Source organism: Aristolochia californica, unplaced genomic scaffold (assembly GCF_029961685.1).
Source record: "Aristolochia californica isolate CCGP_79_NKW_82.1479 unplaced genomic scaffold, dmAriCali1.0.hap1 SCAF_5, whole genome shotgun sequence".
Classification (NCBI taxonomy): Eukaryota; Viridiplantae; Streptophyta; class Magnoliopsida; order Piperales; family Aristolochiaceae; genus Aristolochia; species Aristolochia californica.
In genome coordinates this window covers 41,966,328-41,992,101 of record NW_027182214.1, presented here as the reverse complement: position 1 = coordinate 41,992,101, position 25,774 = coordinate 41,966,328, and the positions used below count along the sequence as shown (strand labels likewise).

Sequence of the window (25,774 nt, the reverse complement as noted above, 5' to 3'; positions counted from 1 at the left end):
ATTAGCCACTGGGTTTCATTTTCTTCGTCAGCAACAGCTGCCTTCTGAGCAAAAGCATGCACTCCAGCTTGACTTCACTGCTTCACGACTCGACGAAGCTTTTCCATTTCATGCGATCAAGTGAACGCATGCAGGAAGAAGATGATTGACGAAGAAGAAGATATATTATGGGGTGATGGGCATGGGTGACAAAGCACTAAGCTTTTCTTTAATGAGATAATTATGTGAAGATAATGAGGGAATGATCGTTGGGATCATTGCCCGGCCAAGAGCAGAGCAGACAAGGAAGCTGTTTGGTATGAGCCGAACAAGTGCTTATCACTTTCTCTCCATCTTCCCTACCGTTATTCACTCCCACTGATCATCAACTTCACCCAGAATCACTTTTGATCTGCCCCGACCCTCCGCTCATCCAAAAGCAGTTAACCCTTCTGACCCCAACTCTGTCCCTGTTTTCTATCTTCTCCGTGTTTTGATCTTTTCATGTACACGACGACCACATGCATGAAAAACACTGCAATTCTATCTGGGTACCTTTTTTTTTCTTTCAAAGTTCTTGCTCTACTCTTCTGTAGCATGTAGCCAGAGATTTAGAAAGAAAATTTCATTGATATTCTGGGAGAAAATTACAAGCTTGGGGTGAGTCAGAGACCTAAGCAAAAACTTGTATGGATGAGAGAAAACATATGTTACTGACATGATCTGATTTGTTACATGGTTTAGAACTCAGAATACTCCTGTGTCATATGCAGAGAAAGAGACAAATCATGATGGGTTACAGAGACACGAACGTACTTGGAGAAGAAACAATTCTAAGCTTCAGATGTTTTACATGAATACTGTGTTGGGCTCGCTGAAATAGGTTATGAAGACGGTTGTTCTTGTCCGGCATCTCAAGACTCTCTTCCGTGCTGGTACTTGGCAACATTGAGATCGCTACCTGGATGCCAAATCTTAAGCTCATCGCTGTCCGTCCAGAGAGCGTCGACGTCGTAGCGATAATCACAGATAGGAGAAGGCAATGATGGACAAGAAAAATTGCACCAGGCATCTCTACAGCCTTCATCGAACGAACCGCTCGTCATCTCCGGGGAAGCGATTTCTTCCCATATCTGATCCATGGAGTAGTAGCCTTTTGGTTCATCTTCTACCTCGATTTCCTCTCCTCCCGGATTAGCAGTTGTCATGGAAGAAGATCCATTGTCAGTCATCTTGTCCTTCTCCTCAACACTGACTATGTCGATCTGGGAATCCATGGATGGAGTAGTGGGTGATGCTGGATGACACTGGCAGGAGGAAGACGATGAAGGGGAAAAATTTCGCTTCCTTTCTTGAGCTTTTTTCCTCATGTGGGTCCTCCAGTAGTTCTTAATCTCGTTATCGGTCCTGCCAGGCAAGCTTCGAGCAATTCGTGACCACCTGCAAGATCATTTGCTTTCAGTAACAGTCGTACCCAGTCCAATAAATTGCACTAAATAATGCAGTAACTAAGAAAGAACACAATCAAATATTTCATCTTCGAAGTCCGGACAGAAAATTTTGCTTGAACAGATCCGGGAAAAGAAAAAGAAAGTCAAAAGAGAACAAGAAGAACCGAAGAAGAAGAAAAGAAGAGCAGGAATAGAAACCTATTTCCCCAACTGGAGTGGAGTTCGAGGACGACGCGTTCTTCTTGAGGGGTCATCCTACCGCGTTTGAGGTCGGGGTGCAAGTAATTGACCCAACGTAACCTGCAACTCTTTCCTGTTCTGTTCAAACCTACAACAAAACCAGTGGGTTAAACGTAGCCCCCCCACCTCCCCCTCCAAATAAGCTTACCTATTTTTACAATTTTTTTTTTTTCATATTTTCTTGCTTGATACGTTGAATTGTATTCCCCCGCCGCCCCGCGAACCTGAAACTTTGGCTATGAAATCCCAACGCCTTTCCCCGAATATGCCCACGAAGAAAACCAGTCGAAGGTCTTCCTGCTCCATCCATGGCCCCTTACGAGTTTCCTCCTGGGCCATCCTTACTCTCTCTTTTCCTCTCTCCTCTCCTTTCTCTCTCTTTTCCTCTCTCCTCCCAGCACTGCTTCCTCCTCTTTTGCTCCTGTTGAGCTCTGTTGTCTCAACTGCTCTACTGGCTGCTTATATACACGACTTCCCTGTAAAGATGATGTCATGTCAAGGGAGGCTTTGGGCTCACCGAAGAATACCACCACCACCACCATGAAAATTATAAAAAGATACTTGGTGTATAAGTCATCTCTCAGTAGTATATTCCCATCTCATAAAATCTATTCATTTCCCATGACTCTGCATCCAAACCCTTCAAATCGAGGACCACCACTGCAATTCTGTGCTATAAAATAAAATGAAATCCTCTGGAGATAACCTGAATAACTTATGGATTCCAATGTCCAGACATAGAATTTGATGGCAACATGCAACAAGCGAAGGAGCAATTGTTTTAAATCTGATTCAGTGTTCCAAGGTAGAATGAAAAAAGTGTGCAGATTTTGGGGAAAAAACAAGAACTCGAATCACAAGACATGAAGGTAGCTAGTGTCCCTAACTTTACTAAAAGGCAGGACAGAAGAGGGTTTATACAAGGAAAAGTGAAAAGATGAAGATAAGAAAGGAAAAAGGATAAGTGGACAAATGCCTTCGTAGATGGCCAATTTATACTTTTATGCCTTATGGCAGCACTATTATTTCTTTCATCTTTTTTTCCTTTCAAACCAGCAAAAAATTGTCCAAATTAAGCATAAGATGCGTCTATTTCCTCATGAAGGGATGTGTCCAATGCATGGAGTTGGTATCATCAGGGACTCTTGAACAGAGTCTTCAAGCAGGAGAGTCACCTTAGTCGATTTTTCATCGTAGCCTAGTCATGAGCAGAAAGTAAAAGGAGGCTGCAAGAAAAAAAATAGAGAAATAGGAGACTGTTAAATAAACACTTACAGAGTCAGATAAGAAATTGCAAGTAGTATTTCACTTTGTAAAACCCCTAATTTCAACTGTCATTCTTTTCATCATGATTGCTGTTGGGCCTCAATGAAGTAACTTGGATAGAAATAAAATGGATTTTATTTTCTCATTGACAGTCATATAGTAGTGGAGTTCGAATTGCTGCTCTACTGTAAACACTTATAATTGGTCCAGAGTCTGATCTCATTGTCAAGATAAATTTGCTAGTCCCAAAGAGCAACACCAGACACCAAAGAGCTGATAGGATGGCCTATGTTGCTCCTGTTTCATCAGCTGCTATTGCACAACATATGCCAGCTCGCTGTGCTCTTCTCTATTCTTTTATCAGAATAGCATATTTATATGATTGGTGACACTAGTGAGGCTTGAATTGGCCTTGCCAATATCATATCCTGGATAGCATCAACCCAGACAATCAAACTCAGCACCTTCTCAGCAAGGGCCTACGACCAAGTGTCATGTTTTTCACTGCCATAAAGTAAGGGAAAAAATGGGACAAGAAGGAGATTACCCAGGTGTAGATGGGAAGAAGCTGAAGTGCTGAAAAGATAAACATGAATCGAAGGTGGGGCTGTGAACCGCACTAGACACCCACCTGGTTGTGAGTGAGTATGCATGCTGCTGCTAATTGCTGATAACCTCTCATAATGAAGTTTAAAACTCAATAGCAGTGCAATACGTCGTCATCTTCCCTTTAATCTTCTACTAAACAACACTATATTCATGGCAATGCTAGCTCCCGTTCCAGCATCCTACTCCCAGTCTCCCACTACCACTCTCCAGAGCAATTGCCTCCTTTTTTTTATCCATTTTCACAAAATCTTTTGTAGACAAACAAAACCTATCACTCTTTCTTAGTTGAAATTCAAATCTCGCACACAACCACTCTAATCGTGGGTTTTTTGGAGGAACTTCTTGTGCTGTTATTCAGCTAACTTCGAGAATCAACATCCACAGAAGAAGAAAATGGGAAGTCACCTTTGATGTCGTTTAGGCGAAGGTTTGAAAGAAGTGCGGAGGAGAGTCGCCAAAAGCCGGAGCAGAGTGACGTGGAGACCACGATTTTGTATTGGCCACCCCACTGAAGACCTTCCCATTTCATCTTCTTTTTTGTTGGCTTTAATTCTTTCTCTCGCTTTTCTTTTTCTTTTGTTGCTCGATTTCATGGAATGGTAAATCGATCCTCGGCTCGCATTCCTTTTGTATTACACAATCCATTGCGCTAGAGTCGAGACTCTCTACCGAAAGCTGCAAGCCCAATATCACTTCCTCTCCTTGTTCCTGAGAGTGGTCTGCGAATGTGAACATGGATAACGATTTTTGTGGAATCCTGTTTGAATCATGAGATCCTTTCCATTAACGCATGAGGATTCTCCTTCGAGAAAAGAGTCAGAAAAGAAATCACCCGGGTGGTTTTATAATTACTTCTCACTAGCGTTTGCTAGCCACTGTCACGTTCCCTGTCCTCGACTTGGCATTTGTTCAAACACCGACTAGGTTTCTCACTTGATTGTGATGAGAAGAAGGAGACAGAGAGATGCGTTAAGAATCAAGACAGGGAATGTGACAGAAAGACTGGTGACTGGCGTGCGTGTTGTGGCGACATAGGACACAAGAAGGGGAACCAAAGAATGGATAAATTGTGGAGGCTGCTCAACGGTCTTTAGTGCTGTGTGTCGCAGGCCCGAACTAGTAAAGTAGGTCTGCACTGTGTAGTTTTACAATCTGCAGTGGATTCATGGAGTCGTATAGGAAGAAGGCGAGTCCAAGCTGTAACCAAGACAGATTGCTTGCTTTTATAAGGTTGACGTCCGCAGTCCCTGAAAAATAAGCGGAGACTGTTACAGGCTTCGGCCGATGTTGGGGTTGATCGATCAGAAATGTTAAGCGGAAAAAAAAATCCAATGGTTTATTAATCATTTTGCGATGAAACAGAATCTAAACGGATAGTCGTATCTGTCTGTAGAGGATTTGTGCATGATTTGATGCTCGGTTTGTGAAAATTAGGCAAGACAACCTTTTAAAGATGATTTACGCCAATAATGGCTGATCAACTGGAGAGAAATTACTCAAATAAAATTCTCACTCAATCCAACCGAGTGTATCCCTGTCTTGTTGTGAGCGTCCTTCCCCATCTTGAGCAAAACCTACCAATGAAACTCTCTTCGCTCTTGATCTCATCCTATTTCTTCTCCATTCTCGCAGTGTTTCTTTTCCAATCTCCATCAACTCTTCTTTCTCTTCATCTCTTCAAATCTTCATGAGAGTTTTGTGCAATCACTCGAATTACAATCTACAATCAATTAAAAAGTACTGTTTGTAGCTGAGGATAGCAGACCAAATTCTGGGTTTCAAATTTCAGTTCTAGGATCCTCTTGGTGCACCGGATAAAAGAAATCCATTCATAAATTGTTTTTATATCGAATCAACCTATGTGAGCGTGCCATGCGCTATAAAACAAATTTTTTTGAATGGACAGACGCAAAAGTCCGCCTTAACGCTCCCCTCCGCCCAACGGCTATAAAATCTCAAAATTTAAGCAGCCATTGGAACTATGACTGAGCGAATGAAAGAGCAATTTAATTCCTCCTTTCCCCTCATTTTTGAAAAGAGCTGGAAAGCCAGGAAGCTTTGGCAGACCAAAACCCTCTCTTGCATCTTTCGCGGACATCTGCTCAGATTCTTGGCTGTTCACCGCGGATCCGCTTTCATCGAGAGCACGGGAAAAATCGCAAACATCAAATAGCAGGTGAATTTTGCCACAGCAGGGTTTTGATTTAGGATTTCTGTCTCCAGTTCTAGAAAAATCTTTCTCTGATGTTCAGTCAGATCGATCTTAATTTTTCTAATTTCCTCCCTTTTGTTGGGATGCGGAGCTAATAGTCCTATTCAGATTTAGTATCTTGAAGGACTTCAAATATTCGTACCTGCCTCGATATTTACTTTTATTATAAGTTGATGATAGCTGCTCTAACCATTTAGTAGTGGTTTCACTTCAGGTTTAAAAGCTTGAAACCGATAGAGATTTTATCAATGGCGTTGACACCGGAACAGTACAGGAAATCCGGGTTGACACTGATACCTTCGCCGGCCCCATTTCTAACACCTCGACCTGAAAGACGTCGAATGGATGCTAGATGGGTGGAAGGGAACTCAAACCGTTTTGATAGAGATAAGGAGGTCAATGTACAAGTAATACTACGATGCAGGTTTGTTGTCGCAGAATTCTTCTCCTGTTACGTTGACGAAATTCTAACTGATTTTTGGCTGTTTTTTCTCTGTCCACAGTAGATTTGTGCGTGGGTATGAGATTGCGTTGCATTTTTTAAGTTTGTCATACCACCGACTGAGATGAAATGTTTCAGTTTCTTTGAATTTAGCTGTATTGGTTTGGGAAGAGCAGCATCAGTGATTCGGAGCTACTGTAGAAGAATATCCGGTAGAATATCCGGTGGTACTTGGATCAACCTTGCTGAAATTGAAAACGTTAATTTTAAGTTCAGACAAATGAAACAAGAATTTCTGACTGAGGAGACACTTATATTTCTTGGAGCATAATTTTGTGAGGATTGCAATTTATGCTTCTTATTGAGACACCCATGTTTGGTTGACAGAACCAAATGGTGCTTGAGCCACACAGCTGCCCTTAAAAATCTTACTATAAATATTTTCTCAAGTCCCTCAAAGTAAAATTTGCAAGCTTTCAAGAACTTGATCAATGGCAAAGAGCATCATGTGCCTAGAGAGAAGTATGCTTGTGTATTTGACAACAGGAGCAACTTTGGATGGTCATATATCAAATAAGCTATGGTCTGTTGTTTTTAAAAAAATATAGTTGTGATTTAAATATCCAGATTTCCACCCTATAGTGAGGGCTTTTGGATTAATTCTACGCATTCTTGATGTGTAGTTCACATTAACCAGGAATGATGTCATTTGTTAACTGGCTTCTAACTGCACCTTCTGTTCATTGGTTTGGGCAACTGAACCTGGACCTGAATTTGACCAAGTGGTAATCCACTTCGTGTCTGTTATACAAGATCATATTCAATCTGAAATGTTGAAGCAAACTTTTCTGTATCACTACTGGATAATGTAAAGAGTGCTTGAGAATCTGATTTTGGTGGATGGACAGCTTAATGTTTTTTCCTCAAAATATGAGCATTATCATGAACATTGGTAGACAGTTTGCATCGACTGAAATCATATTTTCACTTGTTCTCACTGGAGTAAGTTGTGAAAGAGCTTCATAGTTGTTATGGCATTAAATAATGTTTATATCGTTCATCCTCATTGTCCTCTGAATAGTTAAAATGCAATACTTTGACCCTAAGGATTGTTCGCCAGGCCCTTAAACGATGATGAGCAAAGACTGAATGTTCCAAATGTTATATCTTGCAATGAACAAAGGAGAGAAGTCTCTATTTTGCAGAATATGACCCATAAGCAAGTAGAAAAAGCATTCACCTTTGACAAGGTATCTCGCATTGTTTGACATCTTTCTGTCAACTGATAGTTGCTTTTGTTGGTTTTGAACTAAGCTTGTTTCGAATTTCTACTAAAATTTTTGTCAGGTTTTTGGGCCCAAATCCCAGCAAAGATCAATATATGATCAAGCTATTATGCCCATTGTCAATGAAGTCCTAGAAGGTTTTAACTGCACTGTCTTTGCCTATGGCCAGACAGGCACGGGTAAAACATACACAATGGAGGGAGGAAAGAAAAATAAGGTTGGTACTTCACTCTGTTATTCTTTTGTTTTATAAATCTGAATAAACTTTAGCCAAAGATTCGTTGTTGTTGATTTATTGACATTATTATATTGGTTATTTCACAGGCTGGAGACTTACCAGTTGATGCAGGTGTGATACCAAGAGCAGTTAGACAAATATTTGATACACTTGAGGCACAAAAGGCTGATTATAGCATGAAAGTGACTTTCTTGGAGCTTTACAATGAAGAAATAACCGATCTCTTGGCTCCAGAAGATTCTTCGAGATCAATAGAGGATAAACAAAGGAAACAAATTTCTCTTATGGAGGATGGAAAGGGTTGTGTGGTCGTAAGAGGCCTTGAGGAAGAAGTTGTTTATAGTGCTAATGAAATCTACAATCTATTAGAAAGAGGATCAGCTAAGAGGAGAACTGCAGATACTCTATTGAATAAACATAGCAGGTAATGCTACTGTTTATGATGATTTTTAATTCCTGTCATCTATTCAATTTGCAATAAAGGTTACAAACATTCTGTTGATGCAGCCGTTCTCATTCTATATTTTCCATAACCATCCATGTAAAGGAAACGACCATGGGGAATGAGGAGTTGATAAAATGTGGAAAACTAAATCTTGTTGACTTGGCAGGTTCAGAAAATATTTCGCGATCTGGTGCAAGAGAGGTATTCCACTAATCGTATTAACATTTATTGCTTAATAATGCTCTTCGAGGTCTCTTAGGATTGGGAGATTTTACTGGAGCAGTGATGTTTTATATGACACTACTTTGAGTGCTGTTACATGATACATGGTGTCCTTGACTGTGTCACAACTTAAAAACTGTCAACCTTTAATGAGAAATTAGTGAGAAAAATGCCTAAGGAGCTATTGATATTGCTGCAAAATTTGCAGGGTCGAGCAAGGGAAGCAGGAGAGATAAACAAGAGCCTACTCACTCTTGGGCGGGTTATAACTGCCTTAGTTGAACATTCTGGTCACGTACCATACAGGTTTGCTTTACTATTCATACCCACCAGAAAGCTCTAGCGTTATATTAGTTACCTTACTTTCAAAATCATCAGCAGGGATAGTAAGTTAACAAGATTACTAAGGGATTCCTTGGGAGGAAAAACAAAAACTTGCATTATAGCTACAATATCTCCATCAGCCACTTGTCTTGATGAAACTCTGAGCACACTGGACTATGCATACCGTGCTAAGAACATCAGAAACAAACCAGAGGTTAGTACTTTGTCTTTTGTAAAACATTGCATGGGCACCACTATCTCTCATCTATATTTAAAAACTTAAAAGAATATACACCCTCTATATTTTGCAGGCAAACCAAAAACTCTCCAAGTCAGCAGTGCTAAAGGATCTTTACCTAGAGATTGAACGACTCAAACAAGGTTTTTCATACTTTTTCATGTTTAGATGGAAACAAATGATCATTCATAAGCAGCTAAGTCTCTAGGAAAAGGTTATTAGTGGAATCATTCATAAGATGCCGTAGTTTCTAAGAAAAAAGTTATTTATGGTATCCAAAGAAAGGTGCTACAGTTCAATAACGGATTTTGAAGAATTTTACTCCTCATTCCAGTCATCAATAAATGATGTAGTACCAGTGAAATGTCCATCACCTACTCTCCTCTAAAAATCCAGAAATCGAGCTTCCAATTGTCAAAGATCTTATTGAAACTATTGCAAACTACTTAAGCAAGTCATTTTCTTCTTAAACTTCAAACAGATGTGCGATCAGCAAGAGAAAAGAATGGTGTGTACATTCCACATGAAAGATTTGTCCAAGATGAGGCTGAGAAGAAGGTTAGTTGTAGCAAACTCAAGTCTTCAACACAAATATCTTGTCTAGTTTCCAGGAAGTAATTTCTTTACAACTATACTTCTCAGGCAATGGCTGAGAAGATAGAGCACATGGAGTTTCAAATGGACCTAAAGATAAAGGTAAAACATTTTTAATATTCATATTTGTTCAAACATTTTAATGAAGAAGAACAAACTAATACAATTTTCTTTCGTTCAGGAACTTGATAAATTTCGAGAACTTTACCAAACTGAGCAAGAAAGGAGTTTGGATCTGCAAAATGAGGTTAAAGATTTCAAGGTACATGGAGTTTGTCATATTGATGATCTGGTTATTCACCTTTTTATGGTATCCTTCACTTGGGAAACTTCATTATGGCAGATTAATATGGAGAATATTAGCAAAGCCTTGCAAGATCTTCAAGAGAAGTACTGTACAGCCAATGTTGCACTCAAGGAGAAGGACTTCATCATTTCAAATCTCCTGCACTCAGGTGAGGAGCTGTAGCAAAGGTGGTACAGTAAGACTCTTGATAAGATTGGAATTTACTGATTTTTTTAGTGAAAAAACAGAGAATTCAATACTTGAACGGACGAAGGAGCTGCGAGCTAATTTACATACTGCATCAGAGGATATGAGTGCCCTTTTCACAAAATTAGGTATTATATTGATTTCTCTTATTCTTTTGTTACTCCAATTATCAGACTAATTCAGTGTACGAGCTACTTTTTGCAGATCACAAAAACAAGATTGAAACAGAAAATCAAAGGTTGGTTCTGGCTTTTGGGTCTGAACTTGATAGGAATCTTAAAGATTTACACAAGATCATTGTGGGTTCAGTTTCCCAACAACACGAAAACCTCAGGTGCATGGAAGAGTATGTTGGCTCCTTTATTGCTAGTAAATGTGAGGTGAGGAGATATCTATTTTCAGTTACCAGTTTTTGCACTAGCTAATACTGTTACCGGTTGCTGTAGTAGGATTGACAACACACTATAATAGGGACAAGGCTTTGATGATGATAGTAGTAATAAATGTAGTTTTCACCATTCAAGCAGTGGTGATTTCAAAGATTAATTAAATCTTTTCATGGTATCTGTAAAACAGAGAGAACCGAAAAATAATAACAGAGATTCAAAGAATGATTTTCCAATAATGTATTCTTCTCCGTTTAGGAGGCAATTTATAATACATTACATATTGATTTTAGGATCAATTTAGATCCTCAAATCAAAGAATAAATTACAAGATCAAGGAAACAATCCGTTTCCTACAATCACGTTAATCAATTTACAACCACCTCATTATAGCTTTGCAAATACTCCCCCTCAAGTTGGTGCATAGATATCGGTCATGCCCAACTTGTCAATTATACCATGAAAGGCCTTCCCTGATACAGCCTTCGTGAGCATATCAGCCAGCTGACTCTCAAATTGAATGAAGGGGAATTGTATGATTTTTGCATCGAGGTTCTCCTTGATGAAATGACGATCAACTTCAACATGTTTAGTGCGATCATGTTGAACCGGATTCTGTGCAATGGTTATGGTTGCCTTGTTATCACAGTGGAGATTCATCGGTTTGGAGTATTCAATCCCTATATCCCTCAGTATATTCTTTATCCATAACAACTCGCATACACCATGAGCCATGCCTTGAAATTCAGCTTCAGCACTTGATCGTGATACTACCTTCTGTTTTTTGCTTTTTCAAGTGACCAGATTCCCTTCCACAAAAGTAAAGTAACCCGATGTGGATCTTCTGGTTGTCTGATCACCTGCCCAATCAGAATCTGTATACCCTTCAATACTAGAGATACCATTTTTTGAGAATAACAAACCTTTTCCTGGAGCACTCTTTAAGTATCTCAAGATCCGATTGACTGCTTCTATATGTTCTTCACTTGGTGCATGCATGAACTGATTCACAACGTTTACTGCATATGCTACATCGGGCCTTGTGTGTGATAGGTAGATTAATCTTCCAACTAATCGCTGATAACGCCCTTTGTCTGCTGGAATTTGATCTGGAAGAATTCCGAGTTTATGATGCATTTCCATGGGCGTCTCTATTGGTTTACAGTCAAACATTCCGGTTTCGGCTAGAAGATCCAACACATATTTTCGATGTGAAAGAAAGACTCCATGTTTCGATCTTGCAACTTCAACTCCCAAAAAATATTTAAGTTGTCCGAGATCCTTCATTTCGAATTTAATAGCTAAATACTCCTGTAAAGCTTGCATTTCACCTGGGTCATCTCCTATCACGACCATATCATCAACATATACAATTAATGCTGTTACCTTTCCTTCTTTGTGTTTTATAAACAACGTATGATCTGAGTTACTTTGTTTATAACCAAACTCCTTCATTGTAGCCGAGAATCTCCCAAACCATGCTCTAGGTGACTGTTGCAGCCCATACAATGACTTCTTCAATTTACAAACTTCACCTTGAGACAAAGAACCACTTTTTACGCTTGGTGGTAGTTCCATGTAGACTTCTTCTTCTAAGTCTCCATTGAGTAAGGCATTTTTAACGTCAAATTGTTGCAGAGGCCAGTCTCGATTTGCTGCTATAGATATAAGAATACTAATTGTATTGATCTTAGCTACTGGTGCAAAAGTATCCTGATAGTCTATCCCATACCTTTGCGTATATCCCTTTGCAACTATCCGAGCTTTATATCTATCAATGCTTCCATCCGGTTTGAGTTTCAATGTGAACACCCATCGACATCCAATTGTTTTTACTCCTTTAGGTTGGGGAACAAGTTCCCAAGTGGCATTTTTTTGTGGAGCCTCCATCTCTTCGTTCATCGCTTTTTTCCATTTTGGATCAGCTAATGTATCTGCACATTACTAGAAATAGAGACCCTGGATAATTGATCAACAGTAAATGCATACAATTTAGTCAACCTATGGGAGGACACATAGTTATTGATTGAGTATTTGGTCTTGGCTTCAAGATCAAGTTCATACTGTTTTTTTGGAACTCCCCTATTCAATCTTTGTGGATATCTAGGGGTTATGTTTTCTGTACGAAGACATGTTTCATTAGACTCATCAAACACAGGATTCGTATTTACTTGAGGAGGAACATTCCGGGTTGATTCTTCAGTTGTTGGTGCAGACGGGGGCAACTCTGGGGGTTCTTCAGGTGAAATTACTGAATCACAGTCTTGTTGCACATCATGACACTTGAAAAATTCATTCACCGCTTCTAACTCAATAAACTCAGCACCTCCGTTAGTTTCATGTGGAACATTCTCTTCATTTGAACTCTCCCCCTGAAGAGATGTCCAAGAAACTCCCCTGAATAATAAGGTACTGATTCATGGAAGGAGACATCTAGAGTCACATGGAGCTTGTTGGTGTGTGGATCATAACACCGATATCCTTTTTGAAATTCAGAGTAGCCAACAAATACACATCGCTTGGCACATGGATCAAGTTTATTTCGCAAGATCCTTGGGATATGAACATAAGCGGTACACCCAAAAATTCGGGGTTCAAGATTCGAAAGATGGGGAATTGAAATCAGGGATTGCAGCTTGCATAGAGGAGTTTGAAAATCAAGTACTCTAGAAGGTGTTCGATTGATGAGGTAGGCAGCAGATGTGATAGCTTCGCCCCAATAAAATCGAGGCATGTTCATGCCAAAGAGAGAGGCACGCACTACTTCCAAAAGTTGTCTATTCTTTCTTTCTGCCAATCCATTTTGTTGGGGAGTATAGGTGCAGGAAGTCTGATGACGAATTCCATGAGTGGTCAGAAAATTTTCGAGAGAAGCATTAACATACTCAGTACCATTGTCAGATTGCAAAACACGAATCTGCTTTTGGTATTGAGTATGTATCATTGTATGGAATTTCTTAAATGCTAGACACACATCACTCTTTTGTATAAGCAGAGATACCCAAGTCATTCTAGTACATTCATCAATAAATGTCACAAAGTAACGAGCTCTAGAAATAGAGGGAACCTTGGCTGGACCCCAAACATCAGAATGAATAACCTCAAAAGGTTTGAAACTTTTATTCAAACTCGGTAAATAAGCAATACGGTGGCTCTTAGCCAATTCACATGTGTCACAATGAAAATGCACATCAATCAAACCTGAAAAAAGTTGAGGTCGCAATTTCTTAAGATAACCAAAGGAAAGGTGGCCTAATCGTCGGTGCCATAACCATATAGTTGTTTGAGCATTATCTTCACTGCTAGCTTGATTTGTCTGACTGATTTTCGATCCGCCGGTCTCTGTCAACTCCAAATAGTAGAGTTTGCCCCGTCTAACACCATAACCAAGAATCTTCCGGGTTAGAATGTCCTGAAAGACACAAAATGAGGGCCAAAAAGTTACAATACAAGCAAGAGTGAAAGTAATTTGGCTAACAGACAAAAGGTTATATTCAAGAGAAGGAACCACAAGGACAGTATCTAATGTCAGATTATTGGATAATATAACAGATCCTTCCCCAGTAATAGGAGAGGTACTACCATTGGCTGTTGAAATAACAGATTGTGGAGAAGGTAGGATAGATTGTAACTGACTGGGATCTCTTGTCATGTGATCGGATGCACCTGTATCAATAATCCAAGGTCTATTCTTAGAATGTACAGAAAATACTAATGCATTATCGAGAATACCTAGATGGGCAACATTTGCAGTAGGTAGCTCCTGATTATCTTCTATGGATGTCACCATAGCTTTCCCAGCAATCGTTTTTTCGGGGTTTTTTTGAGAAATCCCACCACTCCGGATAGCCAATAATCTCATAACACCGGTGTTGTGAATGTCCTTTTTCTCCGCAATGAATACATACACGATTGTTACCTTTGCCAGAGGATTGAGGGTTTCGACTACTTGATGATCCTTGTCGGTTTTGGTTGACCAACATCGCCGAGTTCTCTGAGACTAGACGATAGTTCCCCATTGTCTGTCTTTGTTGATATTTGCGTCTCACATATGCATATGTATTCACCAAATCAAGTTTGGGGTCTTTTCGCAAAATTTCTCCACGAACTTGATCAAACTTGGAGTCAAGCCCACTGAGAAAAATATGAACCCGAAGCCTAGCCATTGCAGAGTGCAACTGGATTAGCCCTTCGACTGTTCCTTCCTGAGATATAGTTCTATGATCAATCTCCTGGAAAATAGCAACCAGTTCATTGTAGTACGTGATAATGGTCTACCATTTTGTTTGGTAGAAAAAGATCTTTGGTTCAGCTCAAATATACAAGTTTCATCGGATCCATCATAGAACGTTTTTTATAATGCTTCCCATATCTCCTTGGCAGTGGAGAGGCGAATAAATCGTTGCATGAGCAATGGACTCATACTCGAGCTCAGTTACTTGATAGCAAACCTGTTCATATGCCTATGGTCATTTCCCAACATCTATCCGTTGATGGTTCTCTATTTTTTGTCCCACTCTTTATAGGTCTCTCGTTGGTGCCCTTCAATACTTGACCATCACACATCCTGACATAGCCCATGCGGTCAACTCTGTTAGCCAATTTCTGCATGTTCCTACTGAAAATCATTTTCTTGCTGTTAAGCGTATTCTTCGATATGTCAAAGGCACTTTGGCCTTACCTTTCGCCCATCTACTACCTGGTGCTCTAGTTGCTTACTCTGATGCTGACTGGGTTGGCTGTCTTGACACTCGTCGCTCCACCTCTGGTTACTCCATTTATCTTGGACACAATTTAATTTCTTAGAGTACTAAAAAGTAATCAACGGTATCACGTTCCAGTTGTGAATTTTAGTATCGTGCTCTTGCGCACACTGCAGCTGAACTTATTTGGCTCACGCATCTCCTTTGCGATCTACATGTTCCTATTCCACAACCACCTCTTCTCTTATGTGACAACAAAAGTGCAATCTTCCTAAGCTCCAATCCAATTTCTCACAAGAGAAACAAACATGTTGAATTAGATTATCACTTCCTTCGACAACTTGTTGTTGCTGATAAGCTTCAGACGCAGTATGTGCCATCTCACCTGCAGGTTGCCAACATTTTCTCCAAAAATATTCCACAACCTCTTTTCGAACTTTTTTTATCCAAACTTCACGTCTGTTCCAATTCGATGTTTAGCTTGATGGGGTGTGTGTGAAGGATAACCCGTAACAGCCATCACAGACCATTTCCTAGCATAGAAGACCAGTTCCCATTACTGGAAATGGAGGCCGAAGACCAGATAGCACAATGTAAATTCTGTTGTATATTTTACTATAAATAAATGTAATATTCACCATTCAAGCAGTGGTGATTTCAAAGATTAATTAAATCTTTACAGTGAGTAGTTGTGGTTGGTGTAGAGAAGTATTAATATGGTCATAGTGCTAAACTTTATGCTGTTCTTTGTTGTATCATGCAAATTGCAGGCAACCAGGACCTTGGAATCAAGAATTGACAGAATTAAAGATACGTACACTTCAGGAGTGCGGGCTATAGAGACACTTGCTAGCTCGCTGGAATACAAAGCATCCGCTGACCAAGAGCAGCTGAAATTGACTATATCTGCTCATATAATTGCTGTTGAGAATGTATGAAGTGGAAGCTTATATGTCATATTGCATCTGATTTATAGGCATTCAGGCAAGCATACTGCAGCAATGTAAGATAAATATCACCAATACTATGGTGACATTGCATGGAAAGGTCATGTTTCAAGAGAGGTCTCCATAGTAAAAATCCTTTTGGAGCATGATTGAACCCCACATGGGGTCCCTTTTTATAAAACTTTATCACTAAGTGTGATACATCGTTGCTGAAGGATGTATTGCCTAGCTAATTACGATATATCTTCTTAATGATGCTTATAAATTTTAGTTGCTCTCCAGAGCAAAACTGCATACGTAGCATGATTTTACCCATCGATTGCTGAAGGATGTATTGCCTAACTAATTTTAGTTGCTGTACTCTTGCAGTTTATGGTAACTGTTGTTTCAGAGGGGAAGCAGGTTCTTCATGATATGCAAGGTTCCCTCGAGGAACAAAAACAACTGCTGGATTTCTCTGTTCAACAACAGGAGGAGGTATGCTCTTAACTTAGAATTTACTTCCTCTATTGGTAATTTGGTGGACTGAGCACCGAAATCTTCCTCATTCTAACTCTATTGAAGGGACTACAACGAAGTCTGGTGTCAACACAGCTGATATCAAAAGCAACAATTGACTTCTTCAATGAACTCCAGACATGTGCTGATAAAGTCTCGAAACTAATTGATGAGAATCATATCCAGAAAGCCAACCAATTAGCATGTTTTGAGAAGACATTTAAGGTAAAGCAGTTATTTTAAAAGAACTTTAGGGCATAAATAAGGATCAATATAAGTATTGATCAAATGGTTTATCTTTTTAATGAAGGAAGAGTCTGCTAAAGAGGAAAAACTCGCTCTTGAGAAATTTGTGGAGATATTAGCTGCATTAACAGCCAAGAAGACATACATGGTTTCAGAAACAGTGAGAAGTATGAAAAACGAAAATGCTGCGGAGGGAGGATTTTTGCAAAAAGAGGTGCTTAGTATGAAAAATCTCTGCACTTATGCCAAAAAGGATTGGAACTCATATATAGAGAAGGTGGAAAGTCAGTTCCAAGAAGATACAAACTCGGCAGCTGAAACTAGGGTTGCTATGGCTAATGTTATTGAGGATTGGTAAGCTTGGAGTTGACTTAAACCGTTTTCTTTGGTAACATTTACGCCCCACGTATTGGTCCTGGCTATAATATTCGAGTCATAAATGTTCACGGCATTCTTTTTTTTTTTTAGTTTATATTTAGATTTCTCAAATATCTAAGACAATTGTGGCTGTAAAATTTGCCCTGTCATGTAGCTCAAAGAAAGTAGGTCATTCCAAACAACAGTGGGAGAGCATGCAGTTATCAGTCGACAGTCTAAACAAATGCAATGCTGCAGAAGTTGAATCTACCGTGCAGTAAGTATTTGTGTGTGAATTAACTTAGAAGCCCTTAGATTGGGAACTTCATTTGCTGTTCTTACTATTTTTCTTTCTCTCACAGAGAAAATATACTTGCCAATCAGAGTTTGCTTAAGGAAAACCTGTCCATTTCCTCATCCACTAATGCAGCATTTGACATAGGGACCTGTGACCTACTGACTGCCATTAATGGTGATTTAATTTCCTACTCATTTAGTGAATTGTTTCAAGCTTGCAAGATTATTGCTCCTTTTTTTTTCTGGTGTATTGAAATACAAATCTACTGCAGAGTCACTGCTGTTAGATCATCAAGCTAAGATGGAAATGCATTCCATCTCAAGCACTTGTGTTGGTCAACTAAAGGCAATGCAGGAAGAGCACTCAATTCGTACAAAAGATATAAGAGACCGCTCAGACAGACAATTGAGGAAGGAGTACAATGTAAGCCCTAGGGATTTGTTTTCCTTTCAGATCTTTTCTCTATTTAATTTGAAATTTTCTAAGACATGAATTTAGTTGTTGCAACTAAGCTATCCTTACCAAACTAGATACAAAAGCAAGAATATATCAAATGAATTTGGCAGGAAATATAAAATAAGGAAACATGTAAGTAACCTAATGAAAACCTATTAGGAACAATAAAGGAAATGAATATGATAGAAACAGATAAGCAAGATATAAATACAGTTTTGTCGGATTTTCTCCCTTCATGTACTGTATTATTTATATACGACAATGTTGCTCTCTTACCAATGTGTTGAAAAGGTTTTGTCCAGGTCAGTGGTCTGAGCATTTGAAAACCATTAGGCACAACTGATAACCAGCTTTATATGCAGGTTGACAGTCCGACAAGTACAACACCTAAAAGGCGAGCAATCCCAGTGCCAAGCCTGGCATCTATTGAGGAATTGCAAACCCCACCACTGGATGTTTTGGCAGCCAAGATGACGCTGCCAAACAAAACAATGGGACGATTTACGGAAGAAAAGCAGCAGTCAGAATCAGATCCTGCCAGATCTCCTCTCACCGCTCTCAATTGATAAGAGCTCAAGAGCTGCATCTTATTATTAAATGTTCACAGTAGAGGACCCTGATGGAGCAACTTGCTCGTCAACCTATAGCTGTGAAGTATTGCATAACTTTAAAAAGAATTTAAATCTGTCTTTTGAGAAAGATTTCTACCAGTATTACAGTGATGAACTGCAGCTATGTCACTCTGGGACAACTGCTGCTGAAGTGGGACGACGAAGTGATCAAGAGAACTTTCAAATGCAAGCGAATTCTAGTCAAATTCTAGGCAACAAGTCATGCAATGTGGTAGCAAGTATCATAAAAAACAACTAAATATGATCTCCATTACCTATATTTCTATAAATAAAAGAGTTGTAATTTTAATGTTCATGTTATATGATAGAGTTCATATAATATGTCAAAATAATAGCATTTAATGAATAAAACCTTAAAATTAATAGATTTCAGTGGTTTATAATATAATCTGTACAAAATTATCGATTTAGTTCTGAATGTGATCTAAATGGCAACATGGGCTATGCTGTGCAATTTCCAATGGGCTCCGGCCCATTATTGCTCCGATTACAGGCTAAGTACCGTGACTGCTTTCCAAGATTTCCCGTAAAATCGAAACCCTTTCTCTTCCTTCCATTTCTCTTCGGCGCTTGTGAGCATAAGAAATCAAGTCCCTTACCTTCCCTTCAGTTTCTCCAGGTTTTGTATCGTTTCTCCGTTTGAATGGTTCTGTCAAACAAAAAGCTCAAACAGAAGGTCCGAGCGGCCGTTGCCGAATCTCTTACGTCAACAGCTGCTTCAGAGTTGTTCAAAGATGATTCAAAAGACCAGTTATCGCTGGAGGCACAATCCCTCAAACTAACTTTAAGTGAGGCGAGGCAGAAGGCTAGAACTTCTAAGAGGGAGAAGAGGAAAACGCTGTCTTTGGAAGGAAACTCGAAGCTTACGGAGGAAACTGAAAATACCCAGATTGACTCGAAAGAAGGTGGTTTAAATGCAACGAGAAATACGCAGAAGAAGAGGAAAAGGGATGATGCTGATGGTAAGAAGGGCGAAAAGCCCGAACATACTGGAGGGGTCGGTAATGCTGAGGAAGTCGAGAATGGGACTACTTTGAAGAATAAGAAGAAAGGTAAGAAAAAGAAGAAGAAAAAAAAGGCTAAGGAGGGGAGTAAGGATGATGTAGGTGGAGATGGTGACTCAAATAAGTCGACACAGAATGAATCAGTAAATAAGAACACAAGGAAGAGAAAGAAGGACAACGGAGAGGCGGGTGAGAAGGGGATAGACGATGAGCTTGCTACAAGTAAAGTGGTCGAGGAGGCTGCAAAATCTGACGCGAGGTAAAATTGATGTCGTTTCTTGTCAAAAGAAAGTACTGTCTTTTTGTTTGACGTGTTAGGCAGTGCATAGAATTAGCTACTTATCTTTAGACTGATAACGGATTGAACTGATCGCTTACAACTCTCAATCCTATTTCTGTGTTTGGAATGTTTGTTCTCAACAACCCATGTACTAAAATGTTTACCTTTTGAGCCACTCGACCTTCTAATGTTTTCTTTTAGTTGTTATTAAAATTGAAGTAATTTTTGACACTAGAAGTTTGGATTTTTTTTATTTTTTATTTTTGGCTTGTATTATGAAATGTAATTGGTATATTATATGAGAATATAATACTTGAATTTTGAATTTATAAAGGATGGATCCATGTCATGTCTGTTTAGAATTTCATGTTGGAAAAATGTACTCTTTGTCTAGTTGGGGTGGTTTTATTTTGCAACACTATCAACCAAATTTAGATCGAAGAAAATGTTTATGTGATCCCAAACGGAGTTGGATTGTGATGCTTTCCAATGTTAGTCTACGTCTGAAGACTGTTTACAGCTTTCTCTTTGTTGTTAATTTCTGTTGTTGAAACTGTATTTGAGTTGATTATCTTGGTTCAGTTATAAGTGGCTTTTCTGTACGATGCTGGGTTGTTTTTTCGTTTTAGTGTCTTTGTCATGGAGAACTAAAACAGCAGGGTTTTAAGCATTTGAAACTAAAATTTGGCTGATCTCTGTTAGCTTTGATCTGATCTTTACTGGGTTGCTTACAGTCAAGAAAATGAAGCTTTTGGTAGAAAGATTTACGTGGGTGGTATTCCTTACTACTCCACTGAAGATGACATAAGGAGCTTCTTTGACAGTTGTGGGACCCTTACAGATGTGGACTGCATGAAGTTTCCTGAGACTGGGAAGTTCAGGGGGATTGCATTTCTTACTTTCAAGGTTAGAATTATCTTGATCTGATGTGCTTGATGAAAAGCCTTAATTATACTTCTGTGTTTTCTATAATGAGTAATGCCCATAAACTTTGAGCTCCATGAAGAGAAAACTACTCCCGTAGGGGACTACTGATAACTCTTCTACCATGTTTTAAAATATGCAAGTATAGGTGCTTTCAACTTTTGCAAAATAAACTAGTAGTTTGAATTCTGATACTAGTTTTGTGAGGGGACTGATAATCCTTTCATGGCATACCTCTAGTAGATCAAACAAACACTTGCGTTCATCATATAAAAAAGTACCGGCAATTGGACACATTGGCTGAACATGTATTACTATCTTCAATTTTTCTCCTCATTGGCCCCTGTGACATGATAGCCATTTGTGGCTTGTGGGTGTGTGAAAGTGTGTAACCAACACTTGACTCTTGGATTTGTCTTTAGAGAACACTAATGCCATGATCTGGCTTAGGGTAAACTCTTGAGGCTTCTTTGTTAATGTGACCATGTATTTATGTGATTCATATCCTTAAAGAGTACAGGCGGTGGTGAGTTCTGCCAACATGCTTAAGAGCCTTTTTATCTCTTGAAAGCTGACAATGAGTGGCATTTTTTTTATGTGTGGCTTGAGGTATGGAATAATTTAGCAAAAAGGGATAAGTAGTTCTTTTGTTAAGATATGGAGTGTAGAGTACTGATTTTCTGTCAAGATAATGGGCTCATTTCTATACTTGCTTTACCAAATAAGCACCTCTGGTTACATTTGCTTCACTGGGATCAAGCATTATGTTGTCTATGGTTGCTATAGCTGTTCCATGAAGTAAAAGAATTGCCATTTCTGTATTCAATTGTCAAATGTTCATTTTGTTGTTCTCTTGTTGTTGCAGACTGAAGCTGCTGCTAAAAGAGCTTTAGCTCTTGATGGAGCTGACATGTAAGTTCTAAGCCACCCTTCGTGTGCATTTATTCCATGTCCAAGCATAGCATTTACTCCAAACATATTTCAGGGGTGGATTTTTCCTGAAAATACAACCATACAAGGCTACCCGAACCCATGGACAATCATCAGACTTCGCACCTGAGATCATAGATGGCTACAACAGAATCTATGCAGGAAATTTATCATGGGACATAACAGAAGAAAACTTAAGAAAGCTTTTCAGTGACTGCAACATATCTTCCATCCGTTTTGGTACAGACAAGACGACAGGAGAGTTCCGGGGCTACGCACATATTGATTTTTCTGATAGTGTCTCACTCTCAATGGCGCTAAAATTAGACCAGAGCATGGTATGTGGGAGACCAGTCAAGATTAGTTGTGCAGTTCCAAAGAAGCAGGCAGAAAGCCTTTCAAGGTCAGAGGATGCAGTTAAGCAGGACGAAGGTGACGGTTCCAGTAAACCAAAGAAAAAAAGGCGGATTTGTTACTTATGTGGGGTGCCAGGACATCTTTCATCGTCTTGCCCCGAAAAACAGGCTGCTGAGCGAGGGGGTACCGGTAGTGGTGAATGTTGACATTTTTGTTTCATTATCGATGTTTTTGACCTTTGTTCCAGAATTTAAAATACCATTTTTTTCTCATTCTAGCTTCACATTTATGATATTTAATTACCTCGACTGCAAAGAACAAAACTTATGCATCTCCATCATGGATAAAGTCAATGTTAATTTTGTAATGCGTAAATTTTCAAATATGATCATTTTGAACCAAGTTGTTGTTAACAAACAAAGTGTTCCAGTTCATTTAAGTGGTGAAAGGGTCTCATAATTGTTTTTTTGATTTGATCTCTATGAGCATTCTGTGTTAATTCTAAAGTTCATCCGACAGTAGGATGTCTCTTTGATTGATTGACAATTTATACTTCTTGTTTGCTTCTGTTTGATGTATAATGAGGGAAATTTGATCTTACCTCAGAAGTGCAGTAGAGTATTGGCTTCTTTCAACAGTTTTAAGAAATTTTGACAAAGTTGTTTGTTTGTTGTAAATTCTATGAAAAATTTTGGGAAAGTTTTTTGTGTTTCATATTTCCAGCAGATTTCTCTAATAATTTCTCATCACTATAAGTTCTAATTATAGACAATTAACATTCATTTACAGGTCCAAGATGGGCACTTGAATCATCTCTGTTTCTACACCATTTGATCTTCTTTATTTTGATCATTTTCAATCGATGAAAAATGTGTCATATGTTAAGTTATCTATTGATTAACATTTTTATTACTGTTAACTTCAGTGTGTCACTTTATTTATCTTCTTTTTGAAGTCATGATTTAAATAATCGATTTATTTTCAAGTGATGGACTCATGCTATGGCCTTCAAAATTTGTTTGTGGGAGGGATGGGCAAGTGATGAGCAAGGTTTCAAGCACCTCATTCTACCTCAAAACCTTTTTTTTTTTGTAAATACTCTTTGGTCAAGTTGTCACCTGATCTTGCAAGATTTGTGGTAGATCCAAGTAAATCAGGCCTAACCATGAGCTTGTTACTTTGATTTGATTGAAATTTTTTGCACTTATATTATTTTGAGTGACTTGCTAGTTGTAAATCTCCTATTTTGCGGCAACCAAACTATTTTTCCAAGTGAAGAAGGATAAAATATGAAATTGTTCAAAATCTTGAAGCAAGTACGTCTCGAAGGCCATTTGATGTAATTATAATGTAGTCTAATAACAACATCTAACACTTTATTGAAATATTTACTAATAGTCCAATTCAATCTATTAAACATCTTTGATGTGATATTGTATAATTGTAGTTAACCATGTATAATTGTAGTTAACCAATTGTGAAGAGGAAAATATGCAAATTGTTCTTCCATAGAGATAATCCTTGTATTTGATAAAAATCTTCTACTCTTTAGTATCTCAACTAATTGAGAAAAATATTTTGATTAATCTTGTAAACTTTTCAAAAATTAATAAGTGATATTTCTTATGCCTTTTTCAAATACATTGGACCACCAATACCATAAGAACATTGTACTTGCTCATTATGATAATATAAATAATATATTACCATAACAAATACAGTTATGTAGAAGGCAAAAATAATGTCAATATTTTCTTTGTATGATAGATCATCCGTGAATACCTGCAATGGTACACATTTAATAATGAAAACAAAGACGTAAACACAAGTAACAGTAATGTTTAAATCACAAAAAACACTTGTATCAACACAAAAACACAACCTGTATTAACATATTCATGCCTTTATTTGAAAACACAACATGTATCAATACAAAAACATGCCCATATCTTAACCACACAAATCCATGACCTAATCACAAGTACATCAGTATCTTCACCATAAACACATCTACGTCTTAACCACAACCACATCTATAGCCACAAACACATCCATCTCGTAAACACAAACACAATATTCATCCACAATCAAACAGGTGTTCAAAATTATAATGACATTGATAATATATCCATCCGCATCTTATAATGTCATAACTCACATCCCAAAGTCAATACAACCATTTACCAATTATTACAATTCATAATAGTTAAAATTAAGTCAATCACGCCGCTCTTCCACTTTATCTTTACAAACATGTTATTCTATCTACACTGTCCAACCACTAAGGTTGGAAGAGACTCAAAGTGGCTTTGAGTCACCTTTACTTTGATGTACTAGAATGTAATTGTTTTTGCATAAACTCTTCAAGTGTGATGGGTGACCAAAAACGATTGTTGTAGAATTGCCTTCATGGAATTTTCGACTTTAGCAAGAAGTTGGTTTGTCTTGCCTTTTGCCTTTTATTTTGGACAAACTTATTTTACCTTGAAGTAAGTCAAGAACTTTTGACACTATTAGTTAAATTGCCCCGAAAGTAATTTTCAATGAAATTATACTTGAAGCGCTTAAACCTATTATAGGACCTTTATTTGAATGTTTTTGTTTGGCATTTGGACGAGGTTGGCTTCTTCACTTTCAAGTTGTATTTCTTTACTGTTGTCATTTTAGAGGTTGGACTATGACAAGTTTAAAATTGTTTGTCCATCTATCAAATACAAAAAATTATTATGCCTTAATAAATTAAAAAAATGTGTCTTTTAGTGTGAAATATTTTTTTGTCAGATGTCCAACCATGCATTTGATGGTACTTACACTATCGTAGACTACTTCTCTTGCACTATCGTAGACTACTTCTCTTGCCAACATCTTTTGGTTGCTTTAAACTTGGACGATATACCACATTTTATTCAAGAAGTTATTTAAATATTTTAGGAATGTCCTCTCCTAGAAATAAATACTTCTTTTCCTGTCTTTCCTTTAGAATGATGTTTTACCTACCTAAAACTTGCTTTACTGGGAAAGACTTAGTTTTTTTTTTTCATGCAGTTATGATGCTAACAACATGAGTTTCATCAATGAGAATCTCAAAAGGAGGTTTTCACTTTTTTTTTTTGCACTTGGGATTCAAGGATTAGCATTTTGTCATTTCTTTTAGAAGCAATCAACATTGCATATTATGGGCTTATGTGACTAGCTCTTGAAAGTTTTTTTTTAAGTTTGTTATTTTGAAAAAAAAGTAGAGCAAATCCCATTTCATCCCTTGTGTGCATATTTGGATTTTTATCTTTATCGAGAGACTTCTACTACCTTTGCAGTTCAAGCTCAAGTTCCACCAATGATTGATGTAATTGATTATTTTTTTCATCTTTTTGTTGTTTGATGTTAGTGACCTATACTAACAAATATTGCTTCGAGTGCTATAAAATTGGCTTAGGAATTCACTCTAGTATTCTTATCAACTATAGAATTGGCTTAGAATAGGCTTAGGAGATACTCTAGTTCTTACCAAATGTTAATCAACTTTGAAAGATTTAATGAACTAGTCGAAGGTATTTCCTTTTTAATGAGTCATTGAATTGTTTCACCAACATCTGTTTTAGCATTGTTGCAAGTTTAAATGAAATGAATAACATTTTGTTTTGAATTGCTATTTCCGCCAAATTATTGAAATTTTGGTGGCTTGTATTCGAACGGCATTCATAGAGCTCGAGTTCTCTT

At 38.2% G+C, this 25,774-nt stretch overlaps 3 protein-coding genes across 5 annotated transcripts; 2 read left to right on the top strand and 1 right to left on the bottom strand.

Annotated features, from left to right (window-relative positions):
* Positions 1–642: 642 nt before the first annotated feature.
* LOC137966439 (myb-related protein MYBAS2-like) lies at positions 643–2,859 on the bottom strand. Its single transcript, XM_068813049.1, has 4 exons — positions 2,846–2,859; positions 1,895–2,146; positions 1,629–1,758; positions 643–1,419 (listed from the first exon to the last, which is right to left on the bottom strand). Exons 2-4 carry the CDS (start codon positions 2,007–2,009, stop codon positions 894–896), a joined length of 771 nt encoding a protein of 256 aa, XP_068669150.1. The 5' UTR covers positions 2,010–2,146; positions 2,846–2,859; the 3' UTR covers positions 643–893.
* Positions 2,860–5,554: 2,695 nt separating this feature from the next.
* Positions 5,555–18,759, top strand: LOC137965800 (kinesin-like protein KIN-5B). Of its 3 annotated transcripts, none has more exons than XM_068812150.1 (23): positions 5,555–5,721; positions 5,972–6,181; positions 7,320–7,449; positions 7,547–7,702; positions 7,810–8,147; positions 8,231–8,369; positions 8,599–8,696; positions 8,772–8,928; positions 9,026–9,095; positions 9,434–9,510; positions 9,595–9,648; positions 9,728–9,808; positions 9,890–10,001; positions 10,081–10,167; positions 10,244–10,419; positions 15,899–16,060; positions 16,445–16,552; positions 16,640–16,798; positions 16,884–17,173; positions 17,352–17,453; positions 17,539–17,648; positions 17,746–17,897; positions 18,293–18,759. In XM_068812150.1, the coding sequence occupies exons 2-23, from the start codon at positions 6,006–6,008 to the stop codon at positions 18,494–18,496; spliced, it is 3,138 nt and encodes a 1,045-aa protein (XP_068668251.1). In that variant the 5' UTR covers positions 5,555–5,721; positions 5,972–6,005; the 3' UTR covers positions 18,497–18,759. The 3 variants fall into 3 exon arrangements, with proteins under 3 accessions (XP_068668251.1, XP_068668250.1, XP_068668252.1); XM_068812149.1 differs by having other exon boundaries at positions 8,769–8,928; XM_068812151.1 differs by lacking the exon at positions 15,899–16,060 and having other exon boundaries at positions 8,769–8,928.
* A 348-nt stretch (positions 18,760–19,107) lies between these two features.
* On the top strand, positions 19,108–22,329 carry LOC137965934 (phragmoplastin interacting protein 1). The gene is made up of 4 exons (XM_068812338.1): positions 19,108–19,825; positions 20,581–20,752; positions 21,636–21,682; positions 21,756–22,329. Exons 1-4 carry the CDS (start codon positions 19,206–19,208, stop codon positions 22,261–22,263), a joined length of 1,347 nt encoding a protein of 448 aa, XP_068668439.1. The 5' UTR covers positions 19,108–19,205; the 3' UTR covers positions 22,264–22,329.
* The last annotated feature ends 3,445 nt before the right edge of the window (positions 22,330–25,774 follow it).